Source organism: Gracilinanus agilis, chromosome 5 (genome assembly GCF_016433145.1).
Source record: "Gracilinanus agilis isolate LMUSP501 chromosome 5, AgileGrace, whole genome shotgun sequence".
Lineage (NCBI taxonomy): Eukaryota > Metazoa > Chordata > Mammalia > Didelphimorphia > Didelphidae > Gracilinanus > Gracilinanus agilis.
The window spans coordinates 171447796-171462765 of record NC_058134.1 but is presented as its reverse complement, the minus strand read 5'-3'; the positions used below and the strand labels follow the sequence as shown (position 1 = coordinate 171462765).

Here is a 14970-nt window from a genome sequence, read left to right as displayed (position 1 = left end):
TCTCTCTCTCTCTCTCTCTCCCCCCACCTCTTCATAACCCCACCCCAAAGAAGTTGGCCCTTCTGCTTCCAAAGCCCTGGCAGTAGGCACTAGTTGCTAGAGGTGGGGGAAAAAAGGATAAGCTGATTTTGATTGAAATTCTCCTGTAGGCATTTTGAAGAACTGTTCAGCAGAGCTGAATAAGTGAGTAATAATGCAGATAGCCTTTGTTTTCTGCAGTGCTGTCAGTGAGAGGGAGCAGCTTAAGTCTGCAATGAGCTCTGGCAGCTGCCCTTTTGAGCTGCAGAGGTCTTGGGGCAAGATGCCAGCCACCAAGGCTTCTGCAGAGCTTTCTGCTGGTCACTCTGTGCAGAGGATCTCATCCTTCCATTAAAGAAACTGAGATTTTCAACCCATTTTGTCTTTATGCTTCTAGGTCCTTCTTCCCTCTTTCCCTTTAATTATAACTCCACCTTGTGCCCTGTATGTCCACCTCCTCCTACCTCACCCATACCCATATTTTATAGAGGAAAAGAACACAAAAGTAAGTGTCAAAAAGCACAGACACAGTCATTATCTATGCGGCCATGTCAACAACCATTCCAAACCTTATGTTTTCCAGCTACATAGCACAGTAGATAGACCACTGCGGTGGGAGTCGGGGAGTTCTGAGTTCAAATGTGGCCTCAGACATTTACTAGTTATGTGAACCTATAGACAAATCACTTAATCCTTGTCGGAGTCAGTTTCAGCTGAAAAATGGGAATAATAGCATCTACCTCCCAGGATTGTTTTGAGGATTGAGTGAAATATTATAAAACACTTAGCATAGTACTTTGTACATAGTAGGTATTAAATAAATGCTGGCTGCTATTAACATTATAAAATGGAACCAATTACAAGTTCATTTCCTATCTCACAGGACTTTATAAGAATTAAGAGAGAAAGAAATATTATGTGTGTGAAAGAGCTTTGAAAAGTAAAAGTGCATAACAATGTAGAAATTTTTAAAGGTGGTTTTTCTTGTATTCTTTTTTTTTTTATGTCCAAGGATTTTTCTGTAGTGATACAGTAGAAAGAGTTCTAGATTTGGAGAGAGAAGGCCTGGGTTCAAATCCTGCTCTGCCACTTTATTGTGGCCTTGGACAAGTCACATATTCTCTAAGCCTCAGTTTCCTTATTTGTTAAATGAGCCTACATAACCCCTAAGTTGCTCTCCAGCCCTAAATATATTATCTTTAGCAGAGTAAGAACAATCCTTTTTTTTTTTACTCCCATATCAAGCTTGGCAGGGTTTCATTACCCAACCTGCTTATAGCATTTTTGTGCCTGTGTTCTGTGGCCAGCTATTTTCTCTTCAATGCTTTTACTTTGGTAGCCACCAGAGCTGTTGTATTTCCATGTTGGGGCCATTCCAGTTGTGCCATCAAGTAGAGATGCTTTCAGGGAGTACTGAATAACTGATAACAGACGAGCCAAGACAAATGGGTATATTGGTCAGTTTTGCTGTAACATAACCTGTCTGAAAAACAGCTTGTGTTTCCTTGGTGGGAATTCATTGGGTTTTTTTTTCTCAGACAATTTGTCTCTTTTGACATTTGTCAAAAGAGTAACCAACCAAACATTGAGAAAACAAAATCATGGAATTACTCAAGAATTAGAAGCAAGGCAGTAGGACTGTTTTTTGAAGGCATTTCAGATAATTAGTAGCACCTGAAGCCCCTAAGGGAGGCAACCTACACAGGTCATTCTTGTGCTTCAAGAATCTCTCAACTCTTGAATTGCTTTCCAAAAGGCTGCATTATCAGTTGCTTTAAATAATTTAATCAGTAAAATTTTATGCTTGTGCCCATAGGCTTTCCAGCAGAGGAGGCAATCATATTTAATCGAAGAAATAAGTGGACTCTGGTGTTGGGATTTTTTGAAATCCCCATTTCTCCCTGATCTTTCTCCTTCCCACTTGATAATAATGATAAAAGCTAATTATAATCATGTGGTTGTTCAGTTGTTTTCAGTTATGTCCAACTCTGTGATCCCATTTGGGGGTTTTGTACTCATCTCTGGCAATGATACTGGAGTGGTTTGCCATTTCCTTCTCCAACTCATTTTACAGATGTGGAAACTGAGACTGTTTGCCTCAGTTAAGTGTAAACTACTACACTTAAGTTAAACTGAGGCTATTTGCCTTTGGTTAAATGACTTGCTCAAAGTTACTGAGATAGTAAATGTTTGAAGCCAGATTTGAACTCAGAAAGATGTGGTGTGTCTTCCTGACTTCAGTTCCAGCATTCTATCCACTGTGCCACCTAGCTGTCCAAATTATAACCATACCTAGCATTTAGATAGGGCTTTAATGTTTACAAAGCACTTTACACAGATGGCCTATTTCAGTGGTTCCCAAACTTTTTTGGCCTACCACCCCCTTTCCAGAGAAAATATTACTGAGTGCCTCCTGTCACATACTATCACTGCCCCCTTACAGTTATTCAACCGCCCCCAAATGCACCTGTGGCCATCACCACCTCCCTGGATTACTGCAGCACCCACCAGGGGGCGGTGGCGCCCACTTTGGGAATCACTGGCCTATTTCATCTTTTCCTCTCAGGTGGCATGTAGATATTATTATTATCCCCACTTTACAGATGAGAGAACTGAGGTAAACAGAGACTAAGCATTTGTTCAGGGTCACACAGCTGATGAAGTGTCGGAGATGGGATTTAAACTCATATCTTGCTGATTCCAGGTCCTAGTGTTCTATCCATGGCAACAGCTAGTTGCCTTAATGCCCATCCCCAAAGTTCCATACTCATCACAGTGGTCACAAAATCCCAAGTCAGAAAGAAGCCTTCAGAGTCTAGTCCATCCTCGTCCCTTTTGGCAGACCTGACTCTAATGCATTCCTGACATGAGTGTCTGCCCTGTCTCTCCAGGGCTATGCTATAGCTTTGATCCAGGGTCTTACATGAAGAACTTCTTTTCATCTGATTGCTGTCCCATGTCAGCTCCTCCACATCATGTAAACTAATTAGCCAGCTCAGAAGTAAAAAACACAATACTTTATCTGGATAATGGAGGACCTCTATTATCTGGACTTTTTAGGTAAGTTAGGTTGTTAGCCAAAGAGGTTGATTTGGGCAGGCTGAATAGTCTCCCACCTATGGAGTTGGTTACACTGCCCATCTAACACAGTTCCCTGGATTATCCATTTAGAACATGGGGCTGTGTGCTCGGGCCAGCTTCTATTGGCTCACAAGAGCTGATCGTTAAATTATCAGAGTGAGCATTTATACATTGGCAATTGGCAAATGCTAGAAATTGATGCTTGATTTATTATTTTATTGATTTCTTAGACTTGAGAAAATGTTAATAATTTCACTTCAAGGTGTTTACATGTATGTTTCCCCCCCAGAGGGCTTAAGATCCTTAATATGCTCCCCCATATTTCTGAGCTGCTGCAGGCTGTTCCCTTAAGCTTTGAATAATAATGCTGGAAAGGACATTAGAATTTACTTGGTCAACTTTCTACTTTAACATCAACAAATCATAAAATATTTATTAAATGCCTACTACATGCCAGATACTTTTTGTACTGTTGCTCAAATGGATGGTCATTTAGTCTCTGTTTGTATTCTTCCAGTGATGTGGAACTCACCACTACATGATAGAATCTATTTCATTGTTCAACCGTTCTAATTATTTGGACAATTTTCCTTTTACTGAGCCAAAATCTGTCTCTCTCAGATTTCCATTTATTGGTCTTAGTTCTACCTTCTAGAGTTACATGACCCTCTTTTCCATGACAGTCCTTTGAATATTCATTCATGCTATTGTTTTTCTATTAAGCTATGTCCTCCTAGAACTAGTCTCAGTACTTTAGATTTAGTCTGCCCACAGCAGAGTACTCTCCAGCATTCTAAAGATTAGACGTATGGTCATATAATCTAAAATCACCTTAGTAGTTGCTGGGATTTGGGGGATATCCAGGCTTGCCTGCTCCCTCACCTCTGATCTTTTCTGTCTTTTGGCTAGAGCTCTCACACTATGCAGTGGCATAACTGGGTCTCATTTCTCCTTATACCTATCACACATTACATAGTGCAAGGATGGAGAGAGTTTTCCTGAGGCCCATCCCCAAGAACTGTGTTTCAATTTGAGCCTAAGGCACACAGGGAACAGACCAACATGTACCTGATTATAGCCTCAATAGGAATTCATCAGCTATTCTCAATATATCAGAGAGAGCTAGGTGGTTTGGACCAAACTCAAGAAAATCAGGATAAACACAAGAAAGCACTGAGGAGACATTATAAGGTTTGAACTGGCACTCACACAGTCCCAATGTTTTGTTTATGAAGCAAGTCTCTTAAATTGCTATCTATTTATTTCTCCAAACTTAGAGACTACCACCGAAATCCATATCAAGGGCTTTGAGGAAGATCATATTCACATACTTCCTCCTAGCAATATTGCTTCCTGCTAGCAAGCATCCTTATTTTAGGAAGCAGTGAACAGCGTCTCCCATTTTGACAGTGCTACTTGCCTGGTGGAATAGGAGCATGCACTACATACAATTTAGCTGAATTTTAACAAGGCTATGAACAAAATCTTCAATGGTACCTTGAATTTCTGTAGACACCTAATAAGTGCTTACTGAATGAATAGGATGAAATTGATGAAGCAAAGAATTTCTTCACAATTAGAGCTATCCAAAAATGGAATGGACAGCCTCAGATGCAGTGGGCGCCTCCTTGCTCTAAGTTTCAAGTGAAAACTGGAGGACCATTTCTTGGGGATGTTGAAGGGATGACTTTCTTAGAAAAGAATGATGAGCCATCTGGGTACAGTCTAACTCTTCAATTCTGTGGTGCTATGAATTAGGGAAGAAGATACACAGAAGAAAATATTGTTTTACTTCTTGGCAGGTTCTGAACTAAACTAACAAGTTGTGGCAAGGCAGAATGCCCATCAGAGACCTACTTTAATGAACACATAAGAATGAGTTGTAATTAGAATCTAAATCATCATTATGTAAATAGATTTCTTTTAGAATGCTTAAGAACACTTTGTTCTCTTAAATCGATTAAGTCTACTTAATCTTGATTATGCTAAGCATTTTTGACACTTATTCAGCCTGTATTTCTTAATGGTAATTATTTACTTGTATAAATGATTGCTTGCTCATCAAATGTGCAGATAACACCAAGTTCAGAGGGACATCTAATGCACTAGATGTCAGAATCAGAATCCAAATGGACTTTGACGGGCTAGAGCTGTGTTGGTGTGCCAGAGGGGGGCTGCTCTGTTCTCCCCCTCCACTGTGCCTGAGGACAATGTTCATATGCCCTGCCCCTCTGCCCAGACCAAATGAGCATTTCCTCCCTCTGCTGTCTGGGATAATGCAATGGAACTCATAGGCAGCTTGAAGATGCAGTTTGGGCACACGGTCTCTAAAAGGTTCACCACTGCTAGTCTAAAGCATTTGGACTGAATCACATAAGATGAAATTCAATAGGGACTAATGTAAAATCTTAATCTTAGATACAAAAAATTCAGCTTCACAAGTGTAAGACAGGGAAGTCATTAGATAGCAGTCATTCAGAAAAAAAATTGGGGGAAGCTAGCCCCCCATCAATGGACAGAGAGCCAGGCATGAAGTTCACATCTAGTCTCTGGCTTCAGACACTTCCTAGCTGTATAATCCTGGGCAAGTCACTTATTCCCAGCTGCCTAGCCATTACCTCTCTTTTGTCTTAGAACCAATACTTAGTCTTGATTCCAAGACAAAGGGTAAGGGTTTATTTTTTTTAATTACCTTATGGAAGGAATTAGTGTAGAGAGAGCTAAGCCTGGAGAAAGGAAGTCCTGGGTTCAAGTCTAACCTCAGACACTTCCCACATGTGTGACCCTCAGCAAGTCACTTCAGCCCCACTGTCTAGTTCTTACTGTTCTTGGTTCTAAGACAGAAGGTAAGGAAGGAGGAGGAGGAGGAAGAGGAGGAGAAGAAAAATTGGGGTGGAAGATTAGTGAACTTAAAGTTCAATATGAATTAGAGGTGTATGGATAGCTTCCAGAAATAGGGAGGCAATGGTTCCCTCATTCATGATCATTGTCAGATCTAATCTGAAGTATTTTGTATTGTTCTCATTTTAAGAAAGACTTAAACTGAAGCCTATCTATAGTAAAGCAACCAGATTGGTTGAAGGAACTGGGGCTGTTTAACCTAGAGAAGAGAATGGGGAGGAAATATGAGGATACAATTTCTGTCTTCAAGTATTTGAAGGGCTCTCACATATGTGGGATAGGAATTTGATTTGTTCTCCCGATCCCAGAAAGCAGAAGAGCCAGAGGGCCATAGCTGAAAAGTAGCAAAGAGGCAAATTTAGGTAGGCTTTATGGGGGGAGAGAGAAAGTATCCTTCCTCTATTAGGAGGGATATTATATTCTCTACTATCTCTGTTTTGAGGATGATCCCAAGAGCTCTTTAGAGTCATCTTGTTCAAAACTCAACTTACTATCCCTTTCTCGAAATGTGTTCCTCATCAAAATATCACTATTTTAGGTTTTTAAAAAAAGATTTAGTGGATTCATTGGGGTTATATCCCACCTCTATCTCCCCAAGGCCTTTTATTGTTATAACAAAGAAAAGCAATTAAGCAAAGTTTATCAACACAACTGTCTTGAACAACATGTGTAGGAAACCACATCTGTCATACACTTTCTTTCCACCAAAAGGAGTTATTTTTATTTTTGTTGATATGTGTTCAGATCCTTGGTGGTTATCTTTAATTTTTCCTCTCTCTTATTCACTCATATCCAATCAGTTATAAGGTATAGTCAATTATTTATCTATAACCTCCTTGACATCTAACTTCCATTCTTTCACACTCTTCTGCCCTAGGATGAGCAGCTAGATAGTGCCAGACCTGGAATCAGGAAGACTCAACTTTCTGACTTCAGATCTGACCTCAAACACTTATTAGCTATGTAACCCTTGGTAAGTCACTTAACCTTGTTTCCCTCAGTTTCCTCTTCTGTCAAATGAGCTGTCAAGAAAACCCTAAATGAGATCATGAAAAATCAGATGCCTGTGAAAATGACTGAACAACAAAACCTTAGGATAGTTGACTGTACTAAGAAAATGGCCACCCAACAATTCTAGCTACCTCTACTTTGTTCCCAATTCAGTCCATCCTCCACACTGTTACCAGATTAGTGTTTCATTGTCACATATGGGATCATGTTTCACCTCTGCTTAAAACTCTTGGATGAATATTTCCTAATAAAAAGATTTAATTTTTTAGTCTATTATTCCACATGCAATCAACAGCATACATACAAGATGTATACAGTTTAACTGAAATAGCGGGGGTGGGGGTGGGGGGGGGTGGGGAGTGGAATTAGCATTAAAGGAGATCAGGAAGGACTTTTACTTCAAATGGGAGAGAACCACTATCTCCTGAAGCAGTCCATTCCACTTTTGAACAGCTTTAGCTAACTCAATGGGCAGCTTGGTGGCAAAGTATATTTAGTGCCAGGCCTGGCATCTGGAAGACTCATCTTCCCAAGTTCAAATCTGGCCTCAGACTTATTAGCTGTGTAACTCTGGGCAAGTCACTTAACCTTGTTTGCTTCAGTTTCTTCTTTTGTAAAGTGAACTATAGAAGAAAATGACAAATACTCCAATACCTCTGCCAAGAAAACCTCAAAAGGGGTTATGAAGAATATGACACAACTGAAATGATTAGATAACAAGTGTCTGAAGCTAGATTTTGAATTCAGGTTTTCCTGACTCTAGATCCACTGCCTCTACTTCTATCCTCTGTGGTCAAGTAAAACAAATTTAATCTCCTTTTTACATCCTACGTAAAAAAACATTTTATAAACAGTACTTAAAACTAGCTTTATGCCCTCTCCTCCAGAGCCACCTTCTTAGTTCCTCAACTGAAGGTTTGGTTTCAATATGGTTTTGAGTCGCCCTCTATTATCCCAATGACCCTTGTCTGGAATCAATCCATCTTGTCAGTAATTTTTCTAAAGCAGCACACAATACCCATATAAGAATTTTGCCAAAGCAGAAAGGACAAGGGTGCCATTACTCTTCTTTTGGGGGATTGAAAAAATAGGTTTCAGACTGAAGAAATCCTCACTTAATAGAATGATCAAGGAAAAGGCATGTTTGTATTCCTTAATAAAATTTCAATGTAATTTTCAATTACAAACTGATTGAAACTTGGAAGACATCATGAAACTCTATTTTTTAATCTCTTAAAAATTATTAAAGTGGGATTTGGAGAAGAGGAAAAACTCTAAGTACGTGGGTTACATAAAACCAAGCCTTAAGTTCTCTGGCATTGAGAAAGAGAACTCTGGGAGGAATATGAGTGCCCTAAGTCAAAGCCTAATAGAATAAACCTGCTCATGAATAAAAGCTTAAGCAAATGGGTGAGACAGCTTTGCATAAAAACCAGCTTTATTCAGGAAAGCCATTCTGTTGAACTTGGTTCATGTGGAAGGTAGATACTTTCATTCCTGGGCATTCTTAGGGCTTTCTGGAAAGGTCTAAGAGAAAGGAAAGAAGATAGAATATGATTTGGGGAGAGAGTCTAAATATATATGCTGTGGAAATTGGGGGTGGGGATGGGATGTTTGGACCTATGAATTCATCATAGTAAGAAATGCTTGATATAAAAAGGTTCCTCCATTTAGGCAGATCAACAATTTATCCCTGTATTACATGGAGAAATATCTGGATCCTAGGAAAATCAAAGTGATTTGTCAAATTAGCATATGTCAGATGCAACTCTTGAACCCATGTCTTCGTAACTTCAAGGCTGATCTTTTATACACTGTGTATATATGCCCATAGACACCCTTATATATGCTGGGGAGGGGGTGTGTGTGGAAAAGAGAGACAGAGAGATTTGGGACCTTGGTTTTCATTACTGATTTATAACAACAGAAATATTGTTTGAAGAATAAGTTGTGCATATCCATCTCCAGAGAAAGAACTGACAAATAGAAACAAACAAAACGGTTTTATTTATATATTTTGAGGGGCTCAAATGATGCCTTTTCTAGAGCAAGGAGAGGATGAAAAGAGAGAAATATCTGCAAAATTTAATGTAACAAGGAAATAAATTTTAAAACATTTTAGGGATCCAACAACCCATAGACTATATAACTTCATGAAAATTCAACATGTTGGCCTTTTCATGCTATATCAAAACTTTTAACAAAAGATTTTTAATAACATTTTTGTCTGTTAAAAAAGAACAAGAGAAGAAAACCTGTCTAAGGGTTTCATCATGCCCAATGACCTGGAAAGGGAAAATGATACAACAGTTTCATTAAAAAATTCCCTGGTTCAGATCATCATTCAGAGTAACAACAATATTGTAATGATGATCAGCAATGAAGGACTTGGCTAGACTGATCAGTACAGTCATGATGAAAAATGCTATCTACCTCAAGAGAGAGAATCACAACTCTGAGTGCAGATTGAACAATATAGTTTTTCACTTTCATTATTTTTCTTGCTTTTTTTTGAGGTGGGGAATATGGCTAATGTAGAAATGTGTTTTGCATGATTTCACATATATAATTTAATATACTTTTTGCCTTCTCAATGAGTTGGGGAGGGACTGGAGAGAGAACTTGGAACTCAATTTTTTATTGTTAAAAATTAATAATTTTTTTAAAAAAGAAGAAAACTCTCTGGTTAATTGAATCACATGTGCATGTATCCCAAGTTTTCTATAATTACGTAGACTAATATTGAGTTATACTAAAAATAACCCCAAATTTCTGTGCCTTCTGGCTGAAAGTGCCAAGACACAATTTAGAATGAAAACATATGGTTATTGTATATTATATTGCACATAATAGGATACATATTGTATGTTACCCCTTATAATGGACAGTAAATAGAAAGTAAATCTATAAATGAAAGCAATCCAATGTACTGGGAAAGGTTAGAATGATTCAAAACAACCTTGTTCCTTTGCACTTTGTAATTGATACCCAATTCCACAGTGATTTCAAGAATAGAAGAATTTTCCTCTCCTCCCCCACTCCCTATCTCTTTGCCCTTTCCCCCCCATTCTTCATTAGCTCCTATATCCTCTCTCCTCAGGATAGCTACAGTATCAGAGAATAGTAGGAAGAATGTCAAGTTTGGAGTCAAATGACTGGAATTTTGGTTTCATTACCCATTCTTTGTGTGACCTTGGGAAAGTCACATAACTGAGTGTAGGGATGGGTACTGGGAAAAGTGTGGAGTCTGGCATGAGGCCAATAAGAGGAAGAACATGGGTGGCTCAATGGGCAAGGACCTGAGCAGAAGCCTTTTCTAGTCCTCCTTTATTTCTAGTCCTCAGAACCTTCCCTCTGAGACAACCAATTTATCTAGCCTGTACATAATAGTTTCCATGTTGTCTCCAACATTAGACTATGAACTTCTGGAAAGAAGGACCAGTTTTATATTTGTTTTTTTTTAATATTTTTTTGGTATCTTTGGTATTTGCTTTTCTTTTAATCCTCAGGGCTTAGCACAGAGCCTGGCACAAAAAGGCACTTAATAAATAGTAGTTGGAAGCAGCTAGGCACTTGGTGGATAGACTGCTGGACTTGGTGTCAAAAAGACCTAAATTCAAATTAAGTTTCAGATGCTTGCTAGATGGGTGACCCTGGGCAAGTCATTTAATCTGTGTTTGCCTTAATCCACTCAAGAAGGAAATTGCAAACCAGTCCAGTATCTTTACTAAAGAGCAGAGAGTCAGACACAACTGAATACTCAGCAAAATACTAGTCAATTGGCAGAGCAGTCAAGCAAACAGCATGAGGATGCTGGGAACCCAGAGTAGAGAAATACCAGTGGGGTAGACAGAGGTATCCCTCCCAAAATGAGGGAGGGAGACCTGAGGCAAGTAAACTGAAAGCTGAAAACTAAAGCAGCTCTCCACTTGGCCAACAGTTGCTTCATATGGTATCCTATTTCAGTGCAATCTGGAGTGCTGGAAACATCTAGACACTAGCCTGCTTTTGTCAGGACTAAAGGAGATGAGAAGTCCCAAAACCTTAGTGCCTAATGTTAAAGATAACTAACCCTTATTTTAGAATAGGGGTCCTTGACATCTTTGGTGTCATGGACCTCCCTCTACAATCTGGTGGAACCTATGGATGCCTTCTAGGACTGATGATTTTTTTTAAAGATAATTGAAGAAAAAACTAACTTTCAGTCAGAGGTTGATGAAAATAAAATTGTAATTTTTTTCCAATCCAAGTTCACAAAATCCCCCTTAAGTCTATCCATAGGCCTTTTGGGGAGTCTACAACTCCTGGTTAAGAATTCCTGTTTTAGAAGATGGATGTCTAGAATATCCCAAGTGTTTGTAGTAGTAAAGATGGTTGCTTTGGGTCTTTTCTCAGTTTCTTTTTACTTTTTTATATTACTTTTCATTTCCATTCCAACATTAACATGCCTCCTACCCATTTTCCCAGCTTCTATGGAAAGAGATTTCATCTTATTACCCACTCAGAATATTGCTTAGCATGACTATATGCTGAACTACCTAGTGATTAGATAATGGAAAAGTCTCCAGCCTATGGATATTTTTATGGCAGTAATAATTTCTTTCTTTCTTTATTAGTTTTTGCAAAATGAGGTTTAAATGTGTTATTTATTACCCATTAATTGCCATGACTTGCAGAAAATGCATTCCATTCATTTGTTTTTCTGTCTGTGTTACTCCTAAGGAAAATCTTTTATTTTATCTCTTAGGATAGTTGAAGTTATTTATAGGCAATTTTAGGGCCTCAATAACTCACAGAAATCTCTTTCATTTTGTTTCATAGAAAGTGTGAATTTTGAAAAAATAATAATATGAATGTGTTCCATCTTTTTATCTTTGTCCAAGATGACTAAGCTGTTTGAAAAAAATGGCATTGTTTTTGCTTTTACCAAGAAAATCTCCTCAAGAAATAGTCCATGGTTATCATTTGCTTTCTACTCTAGATTTTACAATTCCCTCAATTCCTAGTATGCAAAAGTCATGTTTAGATACTCTCTAACCAATATTATTCAATGAGCCTTTCTCTCTCTTCTTCTTATGTCCAAAACCATTAAGTATTTAAGTCCATAGTTAACACATATACCTCTCATACTTGAGATCCTACCAGTGGTACAAAGGATTATGGAAGCTCAAGAAAATAAGGAGAGTAAAAGTGAAAGGCTCAGTATATGAAGGAATTGGTGCCTGAGCCAGACACTAAAGATGGGTAAAATTTTAATCCCCCAGGCCCAGGTAGAGTTTGGTATTGTTACATTTCTATATGTATATGCTGACTTGTGAGAAGTCTCTTGTAAAAAATGAAAAAAGATTTTTAAAAGGACAGTTAAGTAAAACTAACAACAGTGACCTCCTCTGAAGTAGTATACAACTCCTCATCTGTAGCATCCCTTACCTTTTTCTTTAAATAAAAAAAAGTAAAGAAAAACAGATTACTTTAATATATATGCAGTTGAGTAAAATAAATATCACCAATGGCTATTTATACGTGTGTGTGTGTGTGTGTGTGTGTGTGTATCTTGTCTTGCCTCCAGAATCCACCCTCTCTCAGTAAGGGATAGCATGTTTCATCACCAATCCTCCAAAATCGTGAGGGGTCATTGTATTGATCATAATTTTGCATGTACATGCATGTACAGTGCCAAACAAGGTGGCAGAAAAGGCAAGATGATAACTAAGACTGGAACTTATTTCATTTTCACTCCTTTTACTTCACCTTTGGAAATCCACGCCCTGTGTTCCAGAAACACTGACCTATAAAAGCTCATACACAATAGGAGAATGATCTGAAAAAAAGCCAGATGCACTTTGGAAATGCTATTTAGATCTTATATCTATGGTTTTCCCCCCTCCCAGCAAAAATCAGCAGGAATTCTCATGCAGACTTTTTTGCTCTGTGGTATTTTCCAGTGTATCTGGCGGAGAGCTTTTTGATCGAATAGTGGAGAAAGGATTTTACACCGAAAAAGATGCCAGTACGCTAATCCGCCAGGTTTTGGATGCCGTCTACTATCTCCACAGGATGGGTATCGTACATAGGGACCTCAAGGTAAGGCCATCTTTCCTGGAACATCCCATCCATTTTGCAGTACAATATGTTGTAAAAGGAAATTGTTCTCAGTAGAGGAATTGGACATTTAATGTAGCAGTGGAGTGAATGAAAGTTATGTTATAATTCTTTGCTGTTTGTTGGGATGCAATTCCCATTTCTCCTAATTGGGTAAGTAGTAAAATGTCACAATCCTTAATAATTATCCTATTCAATTAATAAATGATTTTAAAAAGTTCCCAAATGAACCAGGATGATCATTTTAAGATCGTATTGAACAGTATTGGTTCTACAACACAAATAAAGCATCTCTGACACATTAAAAAAAATAATGATTATCCTATTCATATGGCATATCTGCACCATACTCACATAGTTGTATATTTTTACAGACAGGTAAATTCAACCAACTAGCATTTATTAAGCATTTACTTATGTGCTGGGCAACTAGATGAGTTGGGAAGACCGGAATTCAAATTTGTCTCAGATACTTACTAGATGTGTAACCCTGGGCAAGTCATTTCATCTTATATCTTAATCCATGGGAGAAGAAAATGGCAGACCACTCTAGTTGCTTTGCCAAGAAAATCCTATGGGCACCATTAGTATGCTATGGTCCATTGGATCATAAAGAGTTGGGCAGGACTAAACAGCAACGACAAATAGCACTAAGAATATCTTACAATCTAATGGACTGGATACTAACTCATTTTTATTTGCTTCCTATTTGTTTATTTGTCAGGCTTATGATTTCATTAATATATGGAGCTCCCAGTATGGAAGCTCCTCTAGCAGTGCAGGTCAGCATTCCTTCTATAACTGGTATCTGAGAATTATCTGGGGACACTGTGAGAGACTTAATGATTAGCCCAGAGTAAAGAGCCAGCGTCAAGGTTGGCTCTCTGTCCGTTAAGCCACACTCTCTCTCTCTCTCATTAATGTAAGATCATAGCATCATAGTTTCAGAGCTGGAAGCAACTTTAGAAGTCCAGTCCAACTATCTCATTCTACAGATGGAAACAATGGGTCCCAGGGAGGTTAAGTAATTTACCCAGGAACAGATTTTATATAGCTGACAAAATAGCATTTTAAGAGGTACCCTGGGGTTGATTCAAAGGCAGGAAATTGTGGTAGTCTGTAGTTTTTCAGAGCTATAGAGTAATGTACATTCTGTGTGTGTGTGGGTGTGTGTCTGTCTGTCTGTCTCTCTCCCCTCTCTCTCACTATCTTCCCATGGCCCTTCCCTTACTGGCTGTGGCAATATGCACTTTGGGGAGCTTTGGGGAGCTGGGGTTACAGCATGAGTTCTTGCTAGGTTTCTTAGGATTTGAGAAGGATTATCACACCTTGGAGGGTTTCTAAAATCCTTCACTGAGCTAAATAAGCCCATCCATTGGCGCACACCTAGGAAGTGTTTCCCACCATCAGATTGTGTTTTCCAAACACAGCAGGCAGCTTTTAAGAGCCAAGTTAGTAGCCATGTAGGAGTAGAGCGAGTGGGCTGATTATTGGTACTCATTTAAAATAATTTCTAAGGAGAATTATAGGCCGTATCATGGTGGGTAACATTTATTTCCTCTTAGAAAGACAGATAGAAACATTGGCTGTATGGGATCTATATTGTATTTCACTCCCACATTGTCTTTATGGGGAAGTGTTTCCAGTTTGGATTGGATTGAATGGAAGCTTTTAGACCATCAAACTCACAGCATGTAGTTGCCAAAAGTAGAACACTGCCATTTTAGCGTCCCTTTGTAATCTCAAAAAAAAAAAAAGGCCTCTGTGAAGGAGGATAAGATTGGATTATGATATTTTCATAAACTTCTAAGAGAAATAAACCAATCTACTTAACTTCCCAATCCCAAATTACAAAGA

At 38.5% G+C, this 14970-nt stretch overlaps 1 protein-coding gene across 1 annotated transcript in view; it reads left to right on the top strand.

Moving 5' to 3' along the window:
* The window catches only part of CAMK1D (calcium/calmodulin dependent protein kinase ID), a 484315-nt gene that overhangs the window by 388686 nt on the left and 80659 nt on the right, over positions 1-14970 (top strand). Inside the window, exon 4 of the mRNA XM_044677707.1 lies at positions 12957-13095. Within this exon, the coding sequence (XP_044533642.1) occupies positions 12957-13095 (139 nt within the window). The remainder of the gene's footprint in view (positions 1-12956; positions 13096-14970) is intronic.